This window comes from Vulpes vulpes, chromosome 10 (genome assembly GCF_048418805.1).
Source record: "Vulpes vulpes isolate BD-2025 chromosome 10, VulVul3, whole genome shotgun sequence".
NCBI classification, from domain to species: domain Eukaryota; kingdom Metazoa; phylum Chordata; class Mammalia; order Carnivora; family Canidae; genus Vulpes; species Vulpes vulpes.
In genome coordinates, this window is record NC_132789.1 from 51,822,334 (window position 1) to 51,839,447 (window position 17,114).

A 17,114-nucleotide genomic window follows, 5' to 3' on the forward strand; every position below is an offset into this window, starting at 1 on the left:
TGTACCAGGCACAGAGAAAGTGCGGTGTAGTATTTGTTAAATTAAAGTCCTGGTCAGTGGTGTAGACAAACCCCTCTCCTGAGCCCCGGTCCAGGACACTCCAACATCTTCCCTTGAATAAATCCTTAAAGACTCCTCAACTGTAGCAAACAAGGCCAGACTGGGCCCAGGCTCATTCCCTCACGCACTCCTGCCCAGGGGTCTCCATCTGCCATGTGGCCCACCCAGAGACTCAGGAGCACCCTTGACCCTTCCCACACCTATAATCACCACAGTAACTCTACTTCCTAAACATCTAGTCAATCTGACTCCTTCCTCCGCTCCCCTCTCCTCCCAGTCCACAGGGATGCCACCCTCCTCTCACCAGGATGTGACATCCGTCTCCCCACTGGTCTCCCAGCCTCCTCATGAACCCCATACTTCAAAGAGGTGGGGGAGGTGGGTTTACTAAGATGAGGTCTGATCGCCCCACTCCCCCACTGCAAATGCCCCCCACGGCCCTGGGCTGGAGGCCAAACTTCTCCTTCCATTCTCAGCCCCTGACTTGTAATGGGGTCACCCGATTCTTAATCCCTCCAGGGTCCAGGGGCTCTCCCAGTAGCTCAATCCTGCAGCTGTGTGTGTGCCCTGCCTCTCCCAGGACACTTCTCTTGCCCTCCTGGCCAACGCTGGGCCTATGAAGCACAGCTCCAGTCTTTCTCCCAAGGGACCTTCCTGACCTCCCCAGGCTGAGCTAGGGACCCCTTTTCTGTACTCCCATAGCTTTCTATTTTTTGAACCCCAAATCACCCTGTGTTGTAACTCTTGAGAGCCTTGTTTTCCTCACTCATTTCTAGGTACCTGGCACCCAACACAGGGACAGGCATACAGCAGATGCTCAGTAAGTGTTGAGTAGATGAGCGACTCAAACTGCAGGATTATTACCCAAGCACCTTCTACACCGGGAATGTGTGTACCGTGGGGCTGAAATATGGAGGAGGCACACAGTGGCTCAGGTCTGGGAGGAAGCAGTGGGAGATTTGGGGTAGATACTTGGTCTGCCAGCCTCTCCTAGGGAGGTGGGAGGGCTGGGTGAAGGGGGTGACCCTCCTCTGCCCTAATCCAGTTCAGCCCCACAGGGAAGAGAGGAATGCGTCTCCTGGGGTCAGCAGGGACCAGGGAAGTAGGGAGATCAGCACCCTCCTAGGGTCCCTGTGGCTTGAGGCACCTGCCCCCTGGAAGTACAGGGAGCAGCTCCCTGCACACTATTAGGGCCTGCTGGGGTCCCACCAGGAAATCTCCAGAGGGGACCCTCACCACCCCCAAGCCCCAGCCCTGAGATTGCACTACCCCTCCAGGCTCAGGGGCCCTGTGCAGATACTCTGGAACCCCAGGGAAGGGCAGTGGAAGCTGAGCAGGGAAGATGGCTCGTCATCTTTTTCTTGAAATGCAGCAGAAATGCGCACACACATACACACACACACACACACACACACACACAAGCAGACACTTAGGAATTCATGGCATGGGTTCTCAGACTTAGAGGCTATGATCACACACACACACCCTGCTCGCCCTGAACCCGAAGGACCTTCATAAATCTCTAATCCATCCTGCCACCCATAGCAGAGATCCATTCTTCATTCTCTGCTTGCTCATCTCTGAGGACAAAGAGCTCACTCCCTCCAGAGGCCACCCAGCCCACTGGAGAACAACTCTGGCTTTAGGCCCAAATGTGCCTTCCTGTCATCCCTCTCTGGTCCTGGCTTACTTGCCATTTCCATGGAATCCCGTGCCTCTCTCCATCCTATAGACCCCTCAGCCCAGGCTACCCTGAATACCCCCAGGGGCCCTGCACCTGCCACAGAAGCAGCCCACAGAAGATGGGGCCCCCTCCCACCCGATCCTCCTGTTCCCTACGACCACTCCAGGGTGGCACAACAGCCACAGATTGGCAAGAGCTGCGAGGCCATCCCGGGAGGGGCCCATCACGAGGCACGCCTGCCTGGCTCCCCGACTCCCCCCCTGGCCACAGCACTGGGCAAGCAGTAAAGAGACCTTGAGACGCCGCCCACTCAGCCCACAGCAGGCATCTCTGGGAATGAACCTGGACCAAGGGCTGTGCTGCTGGATTCTTTTATTAGCCAAGAAGGACAAAGAACAGGTCACAACATCACAGGAAGTCAGACGGACAGACGGATCACAGGACAGTCTCATGCTGCACTACGCAGGAGGCAGGGCAGGGAGGGGGGAATCTGAGTCTTGATTTTTTTCAACTAACAATAAATAAATACGGTACACAGTGTTTTTGCCACGGCCTGGCACGACCTCTAAGCACAAATGGTCACAAAACAGCTGGTTTGGAAAGCAGTCTGTACGGCCCGCCAGCTGCGGAGTCGGGGTGGGGGCCCGGGCCCCTGGACCATGCTCTGGGGGGGGGGTGAAGCAGTAGGGAGATGGAGACACCTCAGATAAGAGGGAGAGGTGGGGCCTGAGGCTTTCCTGGAAGGGACAGCCAGAGACAGAGCCTCGGGGTGAGCCTGCAGTCCTGGAGGGGCCCACCCCAAGCCTGTGCCCTGGGATGCCCTCCTGTGGCTCTCTAGCCACCTGCAGTAACTCGGGCTGGTTCTCTGAGCTAGGCTGACATCTGCCCAGGGGCCAGGAGTCAGTCGCAAGCACTTTCCCTGCCTTCTCTGGGCTGGTGGGACTGGCTCAGTTGAACAAGGAAGTAGTGACAAAGATCTGAGGGAAGCCGGCTGAGCCTGAGGTGAGCCTGGCTCCAGGGCGGACTTGCCCCTTAGGAGGTCAGGGGAGGCTTCCTGGAGGAGGTGGTGATGTCCAGAGCTGTTGGATCCCAAGGCCCACTGACAGTCAGTCACCTGCATCCAGGGACTGCGAAAGGTGTCAGTCCCCATGCCTCATCTAGATGAGACCGTTTTCATTTGAGAAACGGACCTTCCTGGAGCTGATCCCAGAAGGCAAACCAAAAATCCCTTGTCTCCCAGAGTCTCCACCACTCCTTGGTCCTCCCACCCAAGTCTCTTCTGATGCTCCCGTGGCTGTTGGATTCAACTTCCAGATCCCAGACCCCAGATCCCGGGTCAACGGATCCCCCCAGTACCTGCCTGCTTGCCTCATCAGGGTGAGGTGCTTCGCCTGGATTCAGGGCTCTCAGCCCCGCCTCCCGTGGAACCAGGGCCCAAGGCCCCACTGTCTGCCTCGGGTCACTCTGTTGCCTTGTTCAACGAGCCTTCCTGGGCCAGGCTACCACCCTCCTCACTTTTTTCCACCGAAAGCCTTCTCCATTGCCCCAGCTCAGATAGATCACCCCCACACCCCCGCCAAGGATGATGGGCACTGACTCCTCTGCAAACCAATCCTACCTGGCACCAATAGACGACCCCCTACCCCTTACCACAGGGAAAGGAGACACACCTGAGGAATCTTCACCCCAGTTTCCAGATGCAGTTTCTCTAGCAGGGGTGGAGAGTTCAGGGCTGAGCCACAAAGGGTTGGGGACCATGACTCGGAATCTGTGCCCTCTGCTCACCCTGAGCCCCTGACACTACATGAAGGCACAGCAGTGGGGCGACCACAGAGGCTGGCACCATAACTCAAGACCTTCTCAACTAGAAGGGACCCATTCTATTTATTCTATTTGCTGGGAAACTGGGGCCCGAGACTGGCCATGCCCATGCAGAGGCCTCTACACGCACCACTCATCGCGCCACAGCAAGGCAACAGTGATTTCCCAACTCATCCACTATCCCCTATACCTTTGAGAGCCTTCTTGTGGTTGTTAGGTTAGCTAGAAACTTCCGCCCTGCAAGGCCGAGTGAGCACAGACATGCAGAATGTTACAGCTCCACGGGACACTACAGTCCATCTAACCCAGACAGAGAAACAGGCCCAGAGGGGCTCCCGGCGGCCTCAAGGCCACACCGCTTGGGAGGGAGTTTGCTGAGCTGGGTCCCCGGCCATGAATAGGAACACCCCTTCCCATGGCAGGACCAGCTGGCCTGAAGCCCCTGCTGTGGCCGCCGGCCCTGGGACCCCACGTCAGGAGAGGCCGAGCCTATGCACTGTGGTGTGGTTCACACTTACTGTGATCAGGAGTTCGAGTTCAGCCTTCCTTCCTGACTCAGGCGCACCCTGCGATGGACTCTTCCCCCTGAGCCTGGGGACCAGGGAGTGGGGGAGGAGGCCTGCCCCCATTCCTCTGTAGAGGCCTCTCTTTCTCGGGGCGCCCCGTCCCTGGCGGCCTCCCTCGGCCAGAGGAGCCTCACCAGCTGGAGCCCCGAGGTCAGTCCTGGCTGACGCTGGCAGCAGGCCTATGTCCTGGGGCTCTGCTGCCAGCCTCAGCCTGACCCTGCCTCCACTCCCCTCCTCCTCCACCTTGGGATGGGGCCTCAAAGCTGAGGAGAGAGAGAAGAGAGCGCGACGCATGAGCCCTTCTAGACACTGGGCCTGAGGGAGGGTGGCTGAGGGGGCGAGGGCCAGCTCCGGGCGGGCGGCAGGGCCTCCAGGCCTCCAGCCAGGGCCTCGCCGCCTCCACTGGGGGCAAAAAGGGACTCAGCTGAGAGAGGGGCCGGTGCAGGGAGGAGACGGCAGTGGGGAAAGAGCAGGAGAGGAGGGACGGGGAGAAGCCGAATTACTACGACTAAAAAGTCACAATCCCAAACAAAACGAAGCCTGTGGACCGACACCACCACACAGCCAGCACCAAGAGAGAAAGCGGGAGCGGGCAGGAGGGGGGCACGGCGGGGGGGGGGGGGGGGGGGGGGAACAGGACAGAGGCAGCACAGGGGAGAGGAAGACAGAGAGGAGAGCCAGGTGGGCGCCGTAGGGGAGGCAAGGGCTACAGGGGGCCTGGGGCAGGCAGGGGGCCTGAAAATATAGCTTTATATATTTATATTTATATGTCACATTCCACAGAGCGACTCACTAGGGGGCAGAGGGGAGGCAGGGCGGTGGGCAGAGAGGAGGCCATGCAGGGGGCAGGATGTGGCCACGGAGGGCCTCGCTCCCCGCAGAAGGCTGCAGGCGCCCTGGCCTGCCCCCCCCCCCACTCGGGCCTCCCCGGGATCCGAGCAGGGCCATGCAGAGGGTGTGCAAGTGTGGGCCTCACCTGGGGCGGGGGCTTGGGGAGGGGACAGCGAGCAGGACCCCAAGGCCCCCGGGCTCCCTGGGCTCGTGGAGGTAACTCCTCGGGGCGCCCGGGACCCCCCACGGCCGGGCGGCGGCCAGCGGTCAGTTGGGCAGCGTATCGAGTCCCAGCGAGGCGGCGTGCTGCTTGGCCCGGAGCCGCAGGTTCTCGATGCTCGTGGTTTTACTGTTCAGGGCGGCCGAGGCGGGCGCCAGGCCTGCGGGGGGCGCGGGCAGCAGCGGGGACCCCCACACGCCCTGGTGGGCCGCGGCGGCTGCCGACAGCGACTGGTAGTAGGACTGGCAGTGCAGCGAGCCGAGCGGGGCCATGTTGACGCCCAGGTAGGGCACGGCCGCGGCAGGGCCCGGGCCGCCCACCTCGAAGGACGAGTAGTGCACCAGGTTGTTGGTGGCCGCCATGTGCTGGCGGAACTGCTCCTGCAGGCGGAAGAGGCTCAGCGGGGACGACGAGTAGGAGTGCGAAGGGCCCAGGAGGCCACCGGCCGCGGGGGCCGCGGGGGCCAGGGCCAGGCCGCCCGGGGAATCTGCAAGCAGAGAACCGGGGGCCGGGCCTCAGGCCGGCGGGAGGGGTGCCCTCGGCACCCCCCCCCCCCCCCGAGCATCCCTGGGCGCCGGGCTTTGTGGGGAGCCCCCGAGGGCCCCGTGTCTGACTTCTTGGGGATACTCCTTCCCAAGGGCGCCCACTGCCCCTCGGCCAGCTCCCTGCCGGGCCTCAGGATGTGTGTCTGAGGCTCGCCTCCTGCCGCAGCTCTGTCCCCTTGAAACTGGCCTCTGGGTCTCTGTGACAATCCCGGGATCGGTGTGGCACTCACCGAACACGCGCTGGGGTGTCTGTACTGGTCGTTAAAGTGCCATCGCATTTCCATAGTGGTTGATAAATAGCTTTTGCCCCGAGCTCCTCCAACCCTCCCCAAACCCCGCAAGACCTTCTCAGGATTCAGCAAGTAAAGAGTGAATAGCCAGTGGCCCACTCTTTCCTAACGGGTTGGGGGGGTCAGGGCCGAGCGCCACACGTTAGAAGCTGACCCCACTCCCCGCCCCGATCCATCCCCCCTACCCCCCACCCCCGCACAGGCACCAGCCAAGCCTCACCTGCCTTGGGGCTGCTCCTCTTGCAGCCCAGCCCCTTTCTCTCAGCCCCAGGGCTCTTCTCCGTTTTGGGATCCTCCGCCCCTGCCCGAGGGTCCTCCTCCCGCTCTGGCTGGTCCTCGGGGGCTGACTCACTGGCCGACTGCTCAGACAGGCTCAGGTGAAGATCAGCAGGGGGGTCACCACTCGGCAGGCTTGGGGGCTGTTCAGTCTCCAGCTGGGTGTCTGGGGTTGGGGCCTCTGGCTTGCTTTCCCCATGGGAGCCCTCGGCCTCCTTCTGCTTCTGGAGCTGCTCTTTCTGCAGGCTGCGCTGCTTCTTCCGGAACTTGGCCCTGCGGTTCTTGAACCACACCTGAGGATGGGAGAGGAGCCGCGGGTTGTAGTTCTGGTGCTGCGAGAGGGGCCATGTGTGCTAACGGGGCTCCCCCCACCCCTGGGAAGCACACACCCTCAACCCCTTTCATACACCCTCAACCCCTTCGGAAGCTGCCCTCCTGTAGCTGCAGGCGCTGGTGGAGAGGGCAGTGACACCTGGCTCCTGGGCGGCAGGAAGCCAGGCAGATGGCCTGGTGCTTGGCTGCAAGGTCTCCTTGGAGGAACAGGGCCCTACCTGCACCCGGGCCTCCGGCAGGTTGGTACACATGGCTAGCCTCTCACGCATCACCACGTCCGGGTAGTGAGTCTTCTGGAAGGTCTTTTCCAGGGCCTCGAGTTGCTGAGCAGTGAACGCTGTGCGGCTGCGGCGCTGTTTGCGATGCTGCGAGCCATAGCGGGCCTCCAAGATGATGTCTTGAAATGTACAGCCGTTGGAGGGCAAGGAGAGGGGGCCCATTTAATTATGGGAAATGGGGGCAGCCCAGGTGGCTTAGCGGTTTAGTGCCACCTTTAGCCCAGGGTATGATCCTGGAGACCAGGGATCAAGTCCCACATCAGGCTTCCTGCATGGAGCCTGCTTATCTCTCTGCCTATGTCTCTGCCTCTCTCTCTCTCTCTCTCTCTGTGTGTGTGTGTGTGTGTGTGTGTGTCTCTCGTGAATAAATAAAATCTTAAAAAAAATAATTATGGGAAATGGGGAGTCTGCTTCTCCCTCTGTCTCTGCCCCTACCCCCACTCATGCTCTCTCGCACACTCGCTCTCTTTCTCGCTCTCAAATAAATAAACTTTTTTTAAAAAGAAAGGAAACAACTCAGGATAGAGGTCTGCCTATCAGCCCTTCTGCTTCACTAGACCCCGGTGGATGGACAGTAACTTGTCTCCCCAGGCTCCCATCATCCATAAATGGATCCTGGACGGTCTATATTGAAGAGAATCTGAGGGCTACCAGAGTTCTTCCCCAGACTCTGGGGAGTCATCCACAACATTCTAAATGAGGAAGGAAACAACTGGGTGTCCAGAAAGGCTCAGACTTTGGCTTGCTCTTTCCTCAGTTGAAAGGGAGCCCTGAACTTCTCACAAATTGTTACTAACCCCAGCCTGGACTGAGTGCATGCTGGTTACCTGGGGACTGGGGATCCCTCAGGCGGCCGAACCCTGGTGAGAGAGCAACAGCTCGACATCCTGCTACTGGCCCCAGGGACCATAAGGGTGGGTGATCATAGGGGAGGCCGGGCTGTCTGTACCATCGGCAAAACTTTCTGCCAGAAGGTGAGGCCTCCAAGCAAAGGCCCACGTGGAACTGATGTCCCCCTTCTTGAGAAGTAGAGAATGGGAGTAGGGCGCAAACATCCAGTTCCTCTACCCCACCAGCGGAGGTGAGCCTCCATCTCTGATTCCTCTGTGTCCAGCACAGTGAGAAGCTGGTGTCACCACAGGGAATTCACACACAGGGAATTCACTCCGAGGCAGGGAAGCAGCATAGCCAAGGCCAGAGCCACATTCCCACATTGGAGACGAATGCCCCACACTGATCTGGAGAAGGTAACCAGGGGCTCAGTTTTATCCACTGGGCCCTGCCCTGAGGCCTGGCAGAGTCTCCAGGAGTAGGAATGGCTGTTCCATCCTCCCTTCCAGGACAGCACCTCTTCCCAGGCAGGGTCCTCATATCCTGTCCCTCTACTGTGCCTTTGCTCATGTGGTCCCCTCACCAGTCATTCCTTTTTCGGGCCTGGCTCTGCCCCACAGCCTGCAGGAAGTCCTCTTAGACTGTACCAGCTGCCCCACCACCAAATCCTGCCCACCCCCCTGCCATGCTCTCCTATGCATCTCTGAGCACCTGCTCTCCCTGGGGGTGCTCTCAAGCCCCCAGAGTACTGCCTGGCACGGCGCTGGGCCCAAGGCAGCTCACCAGCCACTCAAGGTTTGACCTGGGACAGGAGAGAGTGGGTGGCACCACCTCCCAGGAATCATGCCCCTCGCTTATGCTGTCAAATCCTTCTCAGGCCCCGGGAGAGGCTGCAGGGCAAGGCAATGGTCAGTTGAAGGCAGAGGGGGACACAAGACAGCCACTCCCTCATGGGCACTTACCTTGGGACCTGAGCAATAATGACTTCTGAGCACTTTCTAGTCTCTGCCCAGTACTTTGCATACGTTACCTCAAATAACTTCCTGGCCAGCCTCTGGCCCCCACTTTGTAAGGGGAGATGCAGGCTCAGAGAGGAGAGGTAAACAGGCCCGGACTGCAAAGCTTATATTTTAGCCATCACCCAGGCCCACCCCCACCTAGACTGAACCTCTCTGAGCCTCAGTCTCCTTGTCCATAAAAGGGAGATAACAACCCCTCTTTATCAGACCTGAGTAATTTGACTCACAAAGTCTCACACAGCCCCTGATGCAGAATTGGCATTCAAAACATGGGTGCTGTAATTATTTGTGGGACCCCTGTGCCTGGAATAACCTCCCCTGGGCACCCCAGCCCTCTCCCAGCTACTGCCCAGCCCTAATCCTCGGGGCTGCTCCCTTCCCGTGCCCCCATCTGTGAGATGGGCTAACGAGTCCCCTTCGCAGGGTTGTCGAGGGAATCTGAAGGCCGGCCGCCCCGGCACCATGCCAGCCAATAAGGGGCACTATGGATGCTCATGCAGAGGTTTTGCATGGACACCTCTGTGTATCGCGGAGTGACCTGGGATGTCCAGGGCCCCCACAGGAAACACGGCCAGCACTCCGCCCCCCACCCCTCGGGGACCGCCGCCTCCACGGTTGTGTCCCCAGGGCCCCATCCCCAGGGCCCTTACCAGCCAGGCGCTCAGCCAGCGTGAGCGCGTGCACCGACGGCCGGTAGTCCGGGGCGTGCTGGGCCTGCTGGGCCGCCTGTTGGTGCAGGTTGTACATGGCACTGAGAGAGTTCATGGCGTGCAGCGAGTACCCATTCACCCCGTAGTGCTGCATCGCGGCGTGCGCCTGCAGACGGCAGGGAGAGGGAGCATGAAGCAGGCACCCCGCTCTAGCCCCCCCAGACCCAGGACGCCCCCTCGCGCCCAAGAGCTCCTCCCTCTCTGGGCTCTGGGGTCAGACGGCCTGGGCTGGAATCTCAATTCGGCCACTTAGGAGCTGTGTGACGTTGGGCAAGTCACTTATCTTCTCTGACCCTCAGTTTCTCCATCTGCTAATGGGGCTAATCATAGTACCTATCGCAGGAGATCGTGCAGGGATTTAGAGAAGGCTTGACCATAGGGCCTGGCACATGGCGTGTGCTAGAAAATGTTAGTCATTGTGATTTACCAGCCCCATTGCTGCTCTCTGAAGACGTGTTTTCACTTAGGCACCCAGGTGCTTTCTTATTTGTACCTTCATTGATTCACTCACACACTTACTATTCTATTCATTCAACAAACACCTAGTGGAGCCCACATGGGGCCAAGTCCAGAGCTGGACTGAGGACACAGAGGCATTTGCTCCAACGAGATAGTAGGGTCTTAGACCCTCTCGTGCCGCACAGACATAAGACTACTGACTGCTACATATTCACTACCGTTACCTTCCTCTATTTACCATTTCCTCCGAGAGCAAACCAACCCCATTTGCAGATGGCTCTGCTATGGCTTAGAGAAAGAGCAGGGCCATACAGAGGCCACACAGCCAAATCAGGGCCCCTCCTGCGCACCCAGCTTCCGCCTCATTCTTTGGCGGCCAAATCTTCATCCTTCCTACTGAGATGGCCCAGCTCAGCATGAGGTCCTATGAGCCCCAGGTCTCCTCTGGACCTTCATAATCCTCATCTGAGAGTCCACTGCATGTCAGCCTGAAATGTCACTTTTGGAATGTGGTCCCATGTCTGCAGTCTCCCAAAGAAACAGGTGCTTCCCGTTTCCTGGGTGTAGGAGGGAAAGGGGGACAGTGGGGCAAGGGCAGGTCCATTTGGTAAGAGGAAGAACTTGCCAAAGCGTCTCAACTCCCCACCCTCACTGAAGTAGACACTCAGGCTGCACACCACTAAACATCCACAGCGTACACGCCCGCGCACACACACCTTTCACACACAAATACCTGTACGTGGACATCCTCAGCAAGGCACTCACAGAAGTGGTCACCCTCAAACACAAACTCGGCAACATTTACCCATTCAGTGTCATTCTTCCCATGCTTCTGCACACACTCTCACGGATATCTATCCATGCAGCAGACATACCCACACACAAACCTTCCACTCTCACACATTTATATATTACACATATTCATCCAGTAAATATGTATGAAGCACCCAAACAAAGTCCTTGCGTCCATGGCACTTACATTCCAAAGGAGGACAACAGAACAGCAAATACATACATGTAATAATGTCAGGCAGGAACAAGTGCTCTGAAGAAAAATAAGACAGAGGAGGAGAATAACGAGAGGGAAAGGGAAGATTGTTTTAGAACATGAGGTCAGGAAAGGGCTCTCTGCTATTTGAAGGAAGCCATGCGAAGTTCTGGGGGAAAGGCTTTCCAGGCAGAAGGAACGGCAAGGACAAAGGCCCTGAAGCGTGAAGAAGCTTGGTGTGTCTGTAGACCAGCAAGAAAAGCCAGGGTAGCTGGAGCACAGAGGGGGAGGGAGCGAGCGAAGGGGATGGGACTGGAGGGAGAGGAGAGACCAGATACCACTACGCCCACCCTGCCCACCCCTCCAAGATAGCTTCTGGAGCTTCCACAGGGCCACTGTAAGGAGTGGGCTGGTGACGGGAGACTCCTGGAGGGTCTTGAATAAAGAGTAATGTGATACCATTTGTCATGAAAAGCTGGCTGCAGAGGAATCAAGGGGAAACGCAGAAGGACGCCTAGGTGGCTCAGCGTTTGAGCACCTGCTTTCAGCTCAGGTCATGATCTCGAAGTCCCTGGATCGAGTCCCGCATCGGGCTCCCCGCAGGGATCCTGCTTCTCCCTCTGCCTGTGTCTCTGCCTCTCTCATGAATAAATAAAAAAATTTTGAGAAGAAGAAGAAGAAGAAGAAGAAGAAGAAGAAGAAGAAGAAGAAGAAAGAGAGAGAGAGAGAGAGAGAGAGAAAGAAAGAAAGAAAGAAAGAAAGAAAGAAAGAAAGAAAGAAGAAAAAGAAGAAGAAAGAAGAAGAAGAAAAGCAGAAGAGACCAGGTCACAGAAGACTAGGCCAGCAACTGAGGTGCTTTCCGCCAGGCGGTAGGGGTGGACCTGGTGAGAAGTGGTCAGATTCACGACATCTTTTGAAGAATCAACAGGACTACTGATAGGTTAGCTATAAGCTGTAAGGTAAAGAGGTCAAAAAGGATGACGCCAGGTCTTGGCCGGCTCAGTCGGTAAAACATGCGACTCTTCATCTCGGGGTTGTGAGTTCAAGCCCCACTCTGTGTGTAGAGGCTACTTAAAAGGGATATTTTGGGTGGTTGAGTTAAGAAAATCCCTGAACAACTGAATGAAGATGCATCTTTTCTTGAGCCAGGAGCATTGAGGGAGAAGGGGGTCTGGGAAGGGAGCAATAGACATCAAGGTTTTTTGGGGGGACATGCTAATTGTAAAATATGGATCTGACTTCCAAGTAGGGGTGTTGAATTGGCAGGTGGATATACAAGTCAGGAGCTGAGGGCTGGATTTATAGATTTCTGAGTCAACACTCACATGTAACACCTACCAACAATGTTTACTTACAGAGGCCCACTCTATGCACTATAAACATGACCCCAAGGGCAGAGATCTAAGTGAAGAGAAGGACAGACAGGACAACACCATGTTTAAACACTGTATAATAGAATATACCATAGACAAAGCTAAGGAGCAAACAACAAACTTGGAAAAATCTTTACCATATCTATGACCTAGCAAGATTGATTTAAAAAATAATAAATAGCACAAATAAAAGTACGAGAATGTCCATAATATATAAAGAACTCTTTTCAAGAAACAAAAAGATGGTCACCTTAATAAAAGACTGCAACATAACTGAAGAGACAACTTATTAGGAAAAACACAAATAGCCACCTGACCTATGACAAAAAAAGCTCAGCCTTCCTTGTAACCAAAGAAATAAAAACAGAAACAATAAGATACAATTTTTTTTCACCCATGAGATTCACAAATATGAAAAAAAAATATTAGCCAGGGTTATCTAGAGGAGTGGGAAATGGTCCTTCTCCTACTTCACTGACAAAAGAGCTTTTTTAGTTCCTGCATCAAAGGCCTTTAGAAAGAGCATCATTTAACTCAACAATTCCATTTCCAGAAACGTATCCTTCAAATATGCAGAAGTGTGTACAGGAATGTTTATCACGGCTCTGCTTACGTGGCAAATGATTGGAAACCTCACTGTCCATCGAGATGGTTAGTTGAGTAAACGAGAGGCCAGTCATGCCGCCAGTGGAAAGCTGTGCCACAGTTTGAAACAATGATGTGTATCTGTGTGTGCTGATGCTCACAATATATCGTTGAGTGGAAGAAATGGGTAACAGTATGCATGATGTGATCCCATTTTTGTAATGTATGTATAAATATGCATAGAAAAGAAGTCTAGAAGGTTATACCCTGAAATGTTAACAGAGGTTATCTCTGGGAGGTAGCAGGTGGGATTACTGGTGATTTTCACATTTATATCTTTTCCTTTCTTTCTTTTTTTGAGGGTGGGGAGCCTCATCCATGCGTTCCAATGGATGTGGGGATGGAGCCAGGCCCCGAAAGGTGTCACAAGCTTCAGGTGGGGAAGAGGGAACAGAGTGTAGAAGTAATTTTATCCATCCCCTTCCCCCACCCCTGCGAGGCTTTGTTGCCTTAATACTCGTAGCTGTTGATGTGGTGACATCTTAATTGACTTAATTATTGCTGCTCTCACAGTTTTTGATGCACGACAAGTCTTTATTAACTAAAGCCAAGAGAGGTACCTCTTTCTCTCTCTCTCTCTCTCTTTCTCTCTCTCTCAGCGCCACAACTGCCCTGGCTCACTGGTCCTCTGAAGGTCTCCAAGACCTTCCCAGTCTGGCCTCTGCCCACCCCTCCAGCCAGATGCCCTCCCTTCCCCCAGCACACAGCAATCTCAGGTTACCTGCCACTCCCCCTTGTCGCAGCCTTGCCTATGCAGCCGCTGGGCCCTCCACCTGAAACACCCTTCCCTCCACCCCCTTCACCTGCCAAATTCCTCCTTCTCCAACCAGGTGAGTTCAACTGACGCCTCCTCCGAAACAGGGCCCTTCCCAACAAGTCCCTAAAAGGGCATCTCTCCCCTCTCTGGGCTCCAGACAGCCAGCACAGGTCACAGACATGATCATGCCAACAACAAGAAAACAAGAGCGACAGCTCCTGATTCCTGAACATGCCCTTCGAGCCCTAGCTCACCACACAAAAGCACCTTCTAGGGATTTTCTTAACTGAGCACCTGACTCGGAGTAGTGTGATGACACTTCCACCTCCCTGGCTAGACTGAGCCCCTTGAGGGCAGAAGGTGTATCTCATGCCTTTCTGGACTCCCCACCGGGGCCCAGATCACAAGGTCTGGCACAGAGGCAGGGCTCTGGAGGCGAGGATCGAGGATCGGATGAATAAATGAATGATAACAACTATGTATGAAGTGCCTCAGATACATCAGCCATCTCCATCAGTCCTCCCAACACCACAGGGGGTAGGGACTGTTTTTATCAGACGAGGAAGTGGAAGGTGAGAAAGACTGATTAATTTGTTAAAGGGCAGGCAGCTAGGAAGTGGTGGAACAGGTTTCCACGGTGAGATTCTTCCCACCAGCTAGTGGTTCTAACCCCAGGCTCTTACTCCAGTACGTTCTGTTCCCTGTTGTCCAGCATCTCTGATTCGATCGAAGGCAACAGCAGAGAAAAAGCACATTTCCCCACTGTGCATGCTCGTGCATGCATGTATGTGTGTGTGTGCACGCGTGCATGCATGCACGCACACATGTGTTGTGAGATAAGGCTGTGTTCACACACAAATCTTCCGAGCTGATCTCCTCTCTCCCCAGCCTCACACTCCTCTTCCGCACTCCAGGTAGACATCAGGGCCCCAGGTCTCCTCGGAGGCCACGGCAGGGTCCTTGTCTGTGGGTGGCACTGATCATCGTGGTACCACATGGTCCCATGTCTGCGGTTCCTCTCAGCTTTCAAGTGCACCCATGTCTGTGCGCAGCCTGACTGTGATTGGCCACATAACTGTGTGTGTGTGTCTGTGTTTATGTGGGTGTCGGCAGTTATTTATGCTTATGTTGTTGTGCGTATGTATGTCTGTGGCCCCATGTGCATGCCTGAATGGATGTGTGTAAGTGTGCGTGTGTATGACCAGGGGAACATACAGTAAACGTACCTTCCAAACAAGGTCTGAGGGAGAATGAGACAGAGAGATACAAAGAGAACAAAACAGGGAAAACCAAGAAGATGGAGTTTATGCAGAGACAGAAAGATCAACACAGAGAAAATGAGATTTGCCTCATTCATTTTTTTGTTTCTGCAACAGCCAGCACCGAGCCTGGTACAGAGCCAGTGTTTAGTGAATAGCAAATGTTGAATGGATGAGAAGGAACCTCAGGCTAAGAGAGATGAGGGACCAGTGCAGGAAGCGGGCCACCATGGCCCCATATGGTCCTCAGAGCAGAATGGACACTCAGAGTCCCAGTCCCATCACCTCCTGTGTCCCCAGGACCAGAAGCCAGGGTCTGGGGAGAACCCTGCCCAGTGGACCCTTTCCCAGCAATCAGCGCAGCCCAGACCTGCCGCCGGGGTCCTCAGCGAGGCCCAGCAGCTGGAACCCCATCCACATCCACTTCTGATGCCAGGGCCCGAGAAATAGGCCCAGAGCCGCCCAGGCCAGAGTCTGCGGGGCCGGCAGCAGCCTCCAGACAGGGTGCTGTGCTCCTGGCCCCAGGCCGGCCCCGCGCGGGCTCAGCCCACTGCACACTCCAAACAGAATCAATTATATATTTAAAAGGTGCCGCCCCGCAATTCCTGGTGAGCCAGGAGAGCCATCCATCACGGCGCGGCCGCGTTTCACAAGCTGTCGAATTGTGCTTACATTGGTTAAAAGAATCTTTATATTTCATTAAGCAAGCAGATCGGCGGATCTCCCGCCACAGGCGCCATATAGATGGCTTTAATTTTCCAAATCTGCAAATGCATCCGTTATGTCCCCGCGTCGCTGCTGGCTGCGGCCTAATGCCCAGCCAATCGAAGAATCAAGCAGAATTTTATTAGGGGGCATTTTTTATAAATTAACAGCAGGACTGCTAGGAAACTGCACGCGAGGCGTCTTTGATCACCGGGAGAGTGGACTCTTCCTTCCCGGGTCACTCCCCGCTCAGCACCCCCACAGGCCCAGGCCCTCTCTCCTCACCTCCTCGTCTGTTCTGAATTTTTAATCCCGCCTCGCTGTGGTGTCTTCTGGATCTCACAGGTGGGGAGCGAAGCAGAACAACTTTGTTTAAAGGGATGGAAACAAAGCAGGAAGGGAGGAACCAGGATCCTCTGAGGACCTGCCTCCTCTGTTCCCAGCCTGGCCAGACACATTATCTCAGGAACAATGACAGCCACCTTATAGCGCATACACGGACCATGAGCCAAGCCCTCTTCTCACTCACAAGCTTCAGAACAACCCTCCCAGGTAGGAATTATGATCTCCATTATGTGAATGAGAAAACCGAGGCTTGGGGAGGTAAAACCACCTGCCCCAGGTCCCACAGCATGAGAAGTGTGTAGCCCAGGGCTGGCCAGCCACCTGAGGGAGGCGGAGGAGGAGAGGGTCCCTCACGTGGGTACATGTGTGTGCACACACATGTCTGTGTGTGTGTGTGTTGGAGGAAGGTAGCTGAACAAGACGACCCAGGAGACTTCTGGCTCTAAGCAGGTGTGTCCACGATTTTGAGAGAAGCTCTGAGCTCTGAGACTCAACTGCGGGAACCTCACTAATCTCTTACCTCAGCTCTAGGAGGGAGCCACTGTTGCTATCTCTGCTTTACAGAGGAGGAGCTGAGGCTCAAGGAAGGTGAGTTACCCTGGACTGATTGGGAACAGGAAAAGCTGAGCCCCCATCCCAGTAAGAACCCCTATTCCCACATCGGTCCTTAGCCCTGAGTTGCCAAGAAAGAGCAATGGGAGCGTGTGATGTTCTGAGCAAGGACCCCGCGGGCACCAGGTCTGAGCGTGGACTTCAGATGAACGTGTCCCCAGCTGCTCCCTCTCTGGTGCTGTTTTACAGCCTCACTCTCAGGTCACTGCTGAACCCTCCAACTCCAAAAATCTCCTGTCAGGAACAGGCACTCAGTGGTGCAGAGAGCCCAGGAACTAGCCAGGACCTCCCCTTGCCAAGGGCCAGATTTCCCCATCCATGGCTCCCCTCCCAAGGGGGTGATCCAGGGCACCCAACAACTCAGTGATTCAACGTGGCCAGCAAGGCCACAGGAATTGGCCGAGGACACATTCTAGAGACACATATAAGGGCCAATGGCTGGAAACGTGGCATCATTTCCTCTCAGTGTCTGAGAGCTTGGGAATCTGGGGCACTTCCCTCAGATCC

At 55.7% G+C, this 17,114-nt stretch overlaps 1 protein-coding gene across 1 annotated transcript; it reads right to left on the reverse strand.

Annotated features, from left to right (window-relative positions):
- Nucleotides 1–5,030: 5,030 nt before the first annotated feature.
- On the reverse strand, nt 5,031–9,567 carry DMBX1 (diencephalon/mesencephalon homeobox 1). Its single transcript, XM_025992300.2, has 4 exons — nt 9,405–9,567; nt 6,845–7,023; nt 6,238–6,586; nt 5,031–5,669 (listed from the first exon to the last, which is right to left on the reverse strand). The coding sequence occupies exons 1-4, from the start codon at nt 9,556–9,558 to the stop codon at nt 5,230–5,232; spliced, it is 1,122 nt and encodes a 373-aa protein (XP_025848085.1). The 5' UTR covers nt 9,559–9,567; the 3' UTR covers nt 5,031–5,229.
- Nucleotides 9,568–17,114: the final 7,547 nt, after the last annotated feature.

Bases quoted from the DNA above. Each gene is read 5' to 3' on its own strand.
- DMBX1 (XM_025992300.2), bottom strand. From the start codon at position 9,558: ATGCAGCACTACGGGGTGAATGGGTACTCGCTGCACGCCATGAACTCT. The intron at 7,024-9,404 runs GTAAGGGCCCTG...GTACATTTCAAG, and splicing joins GCTGGCTGAGCGCCTGGCTG to ACATCATCTTGGAGGCCCGC. The intron at 6,587-6,844 runs GTAGGGCCCTGT...TCCCATCCTCAG, and splicing joins TGCCGGAGGCCCGGGTGCAG to GTGTGGTTCAAGAACCGCAG.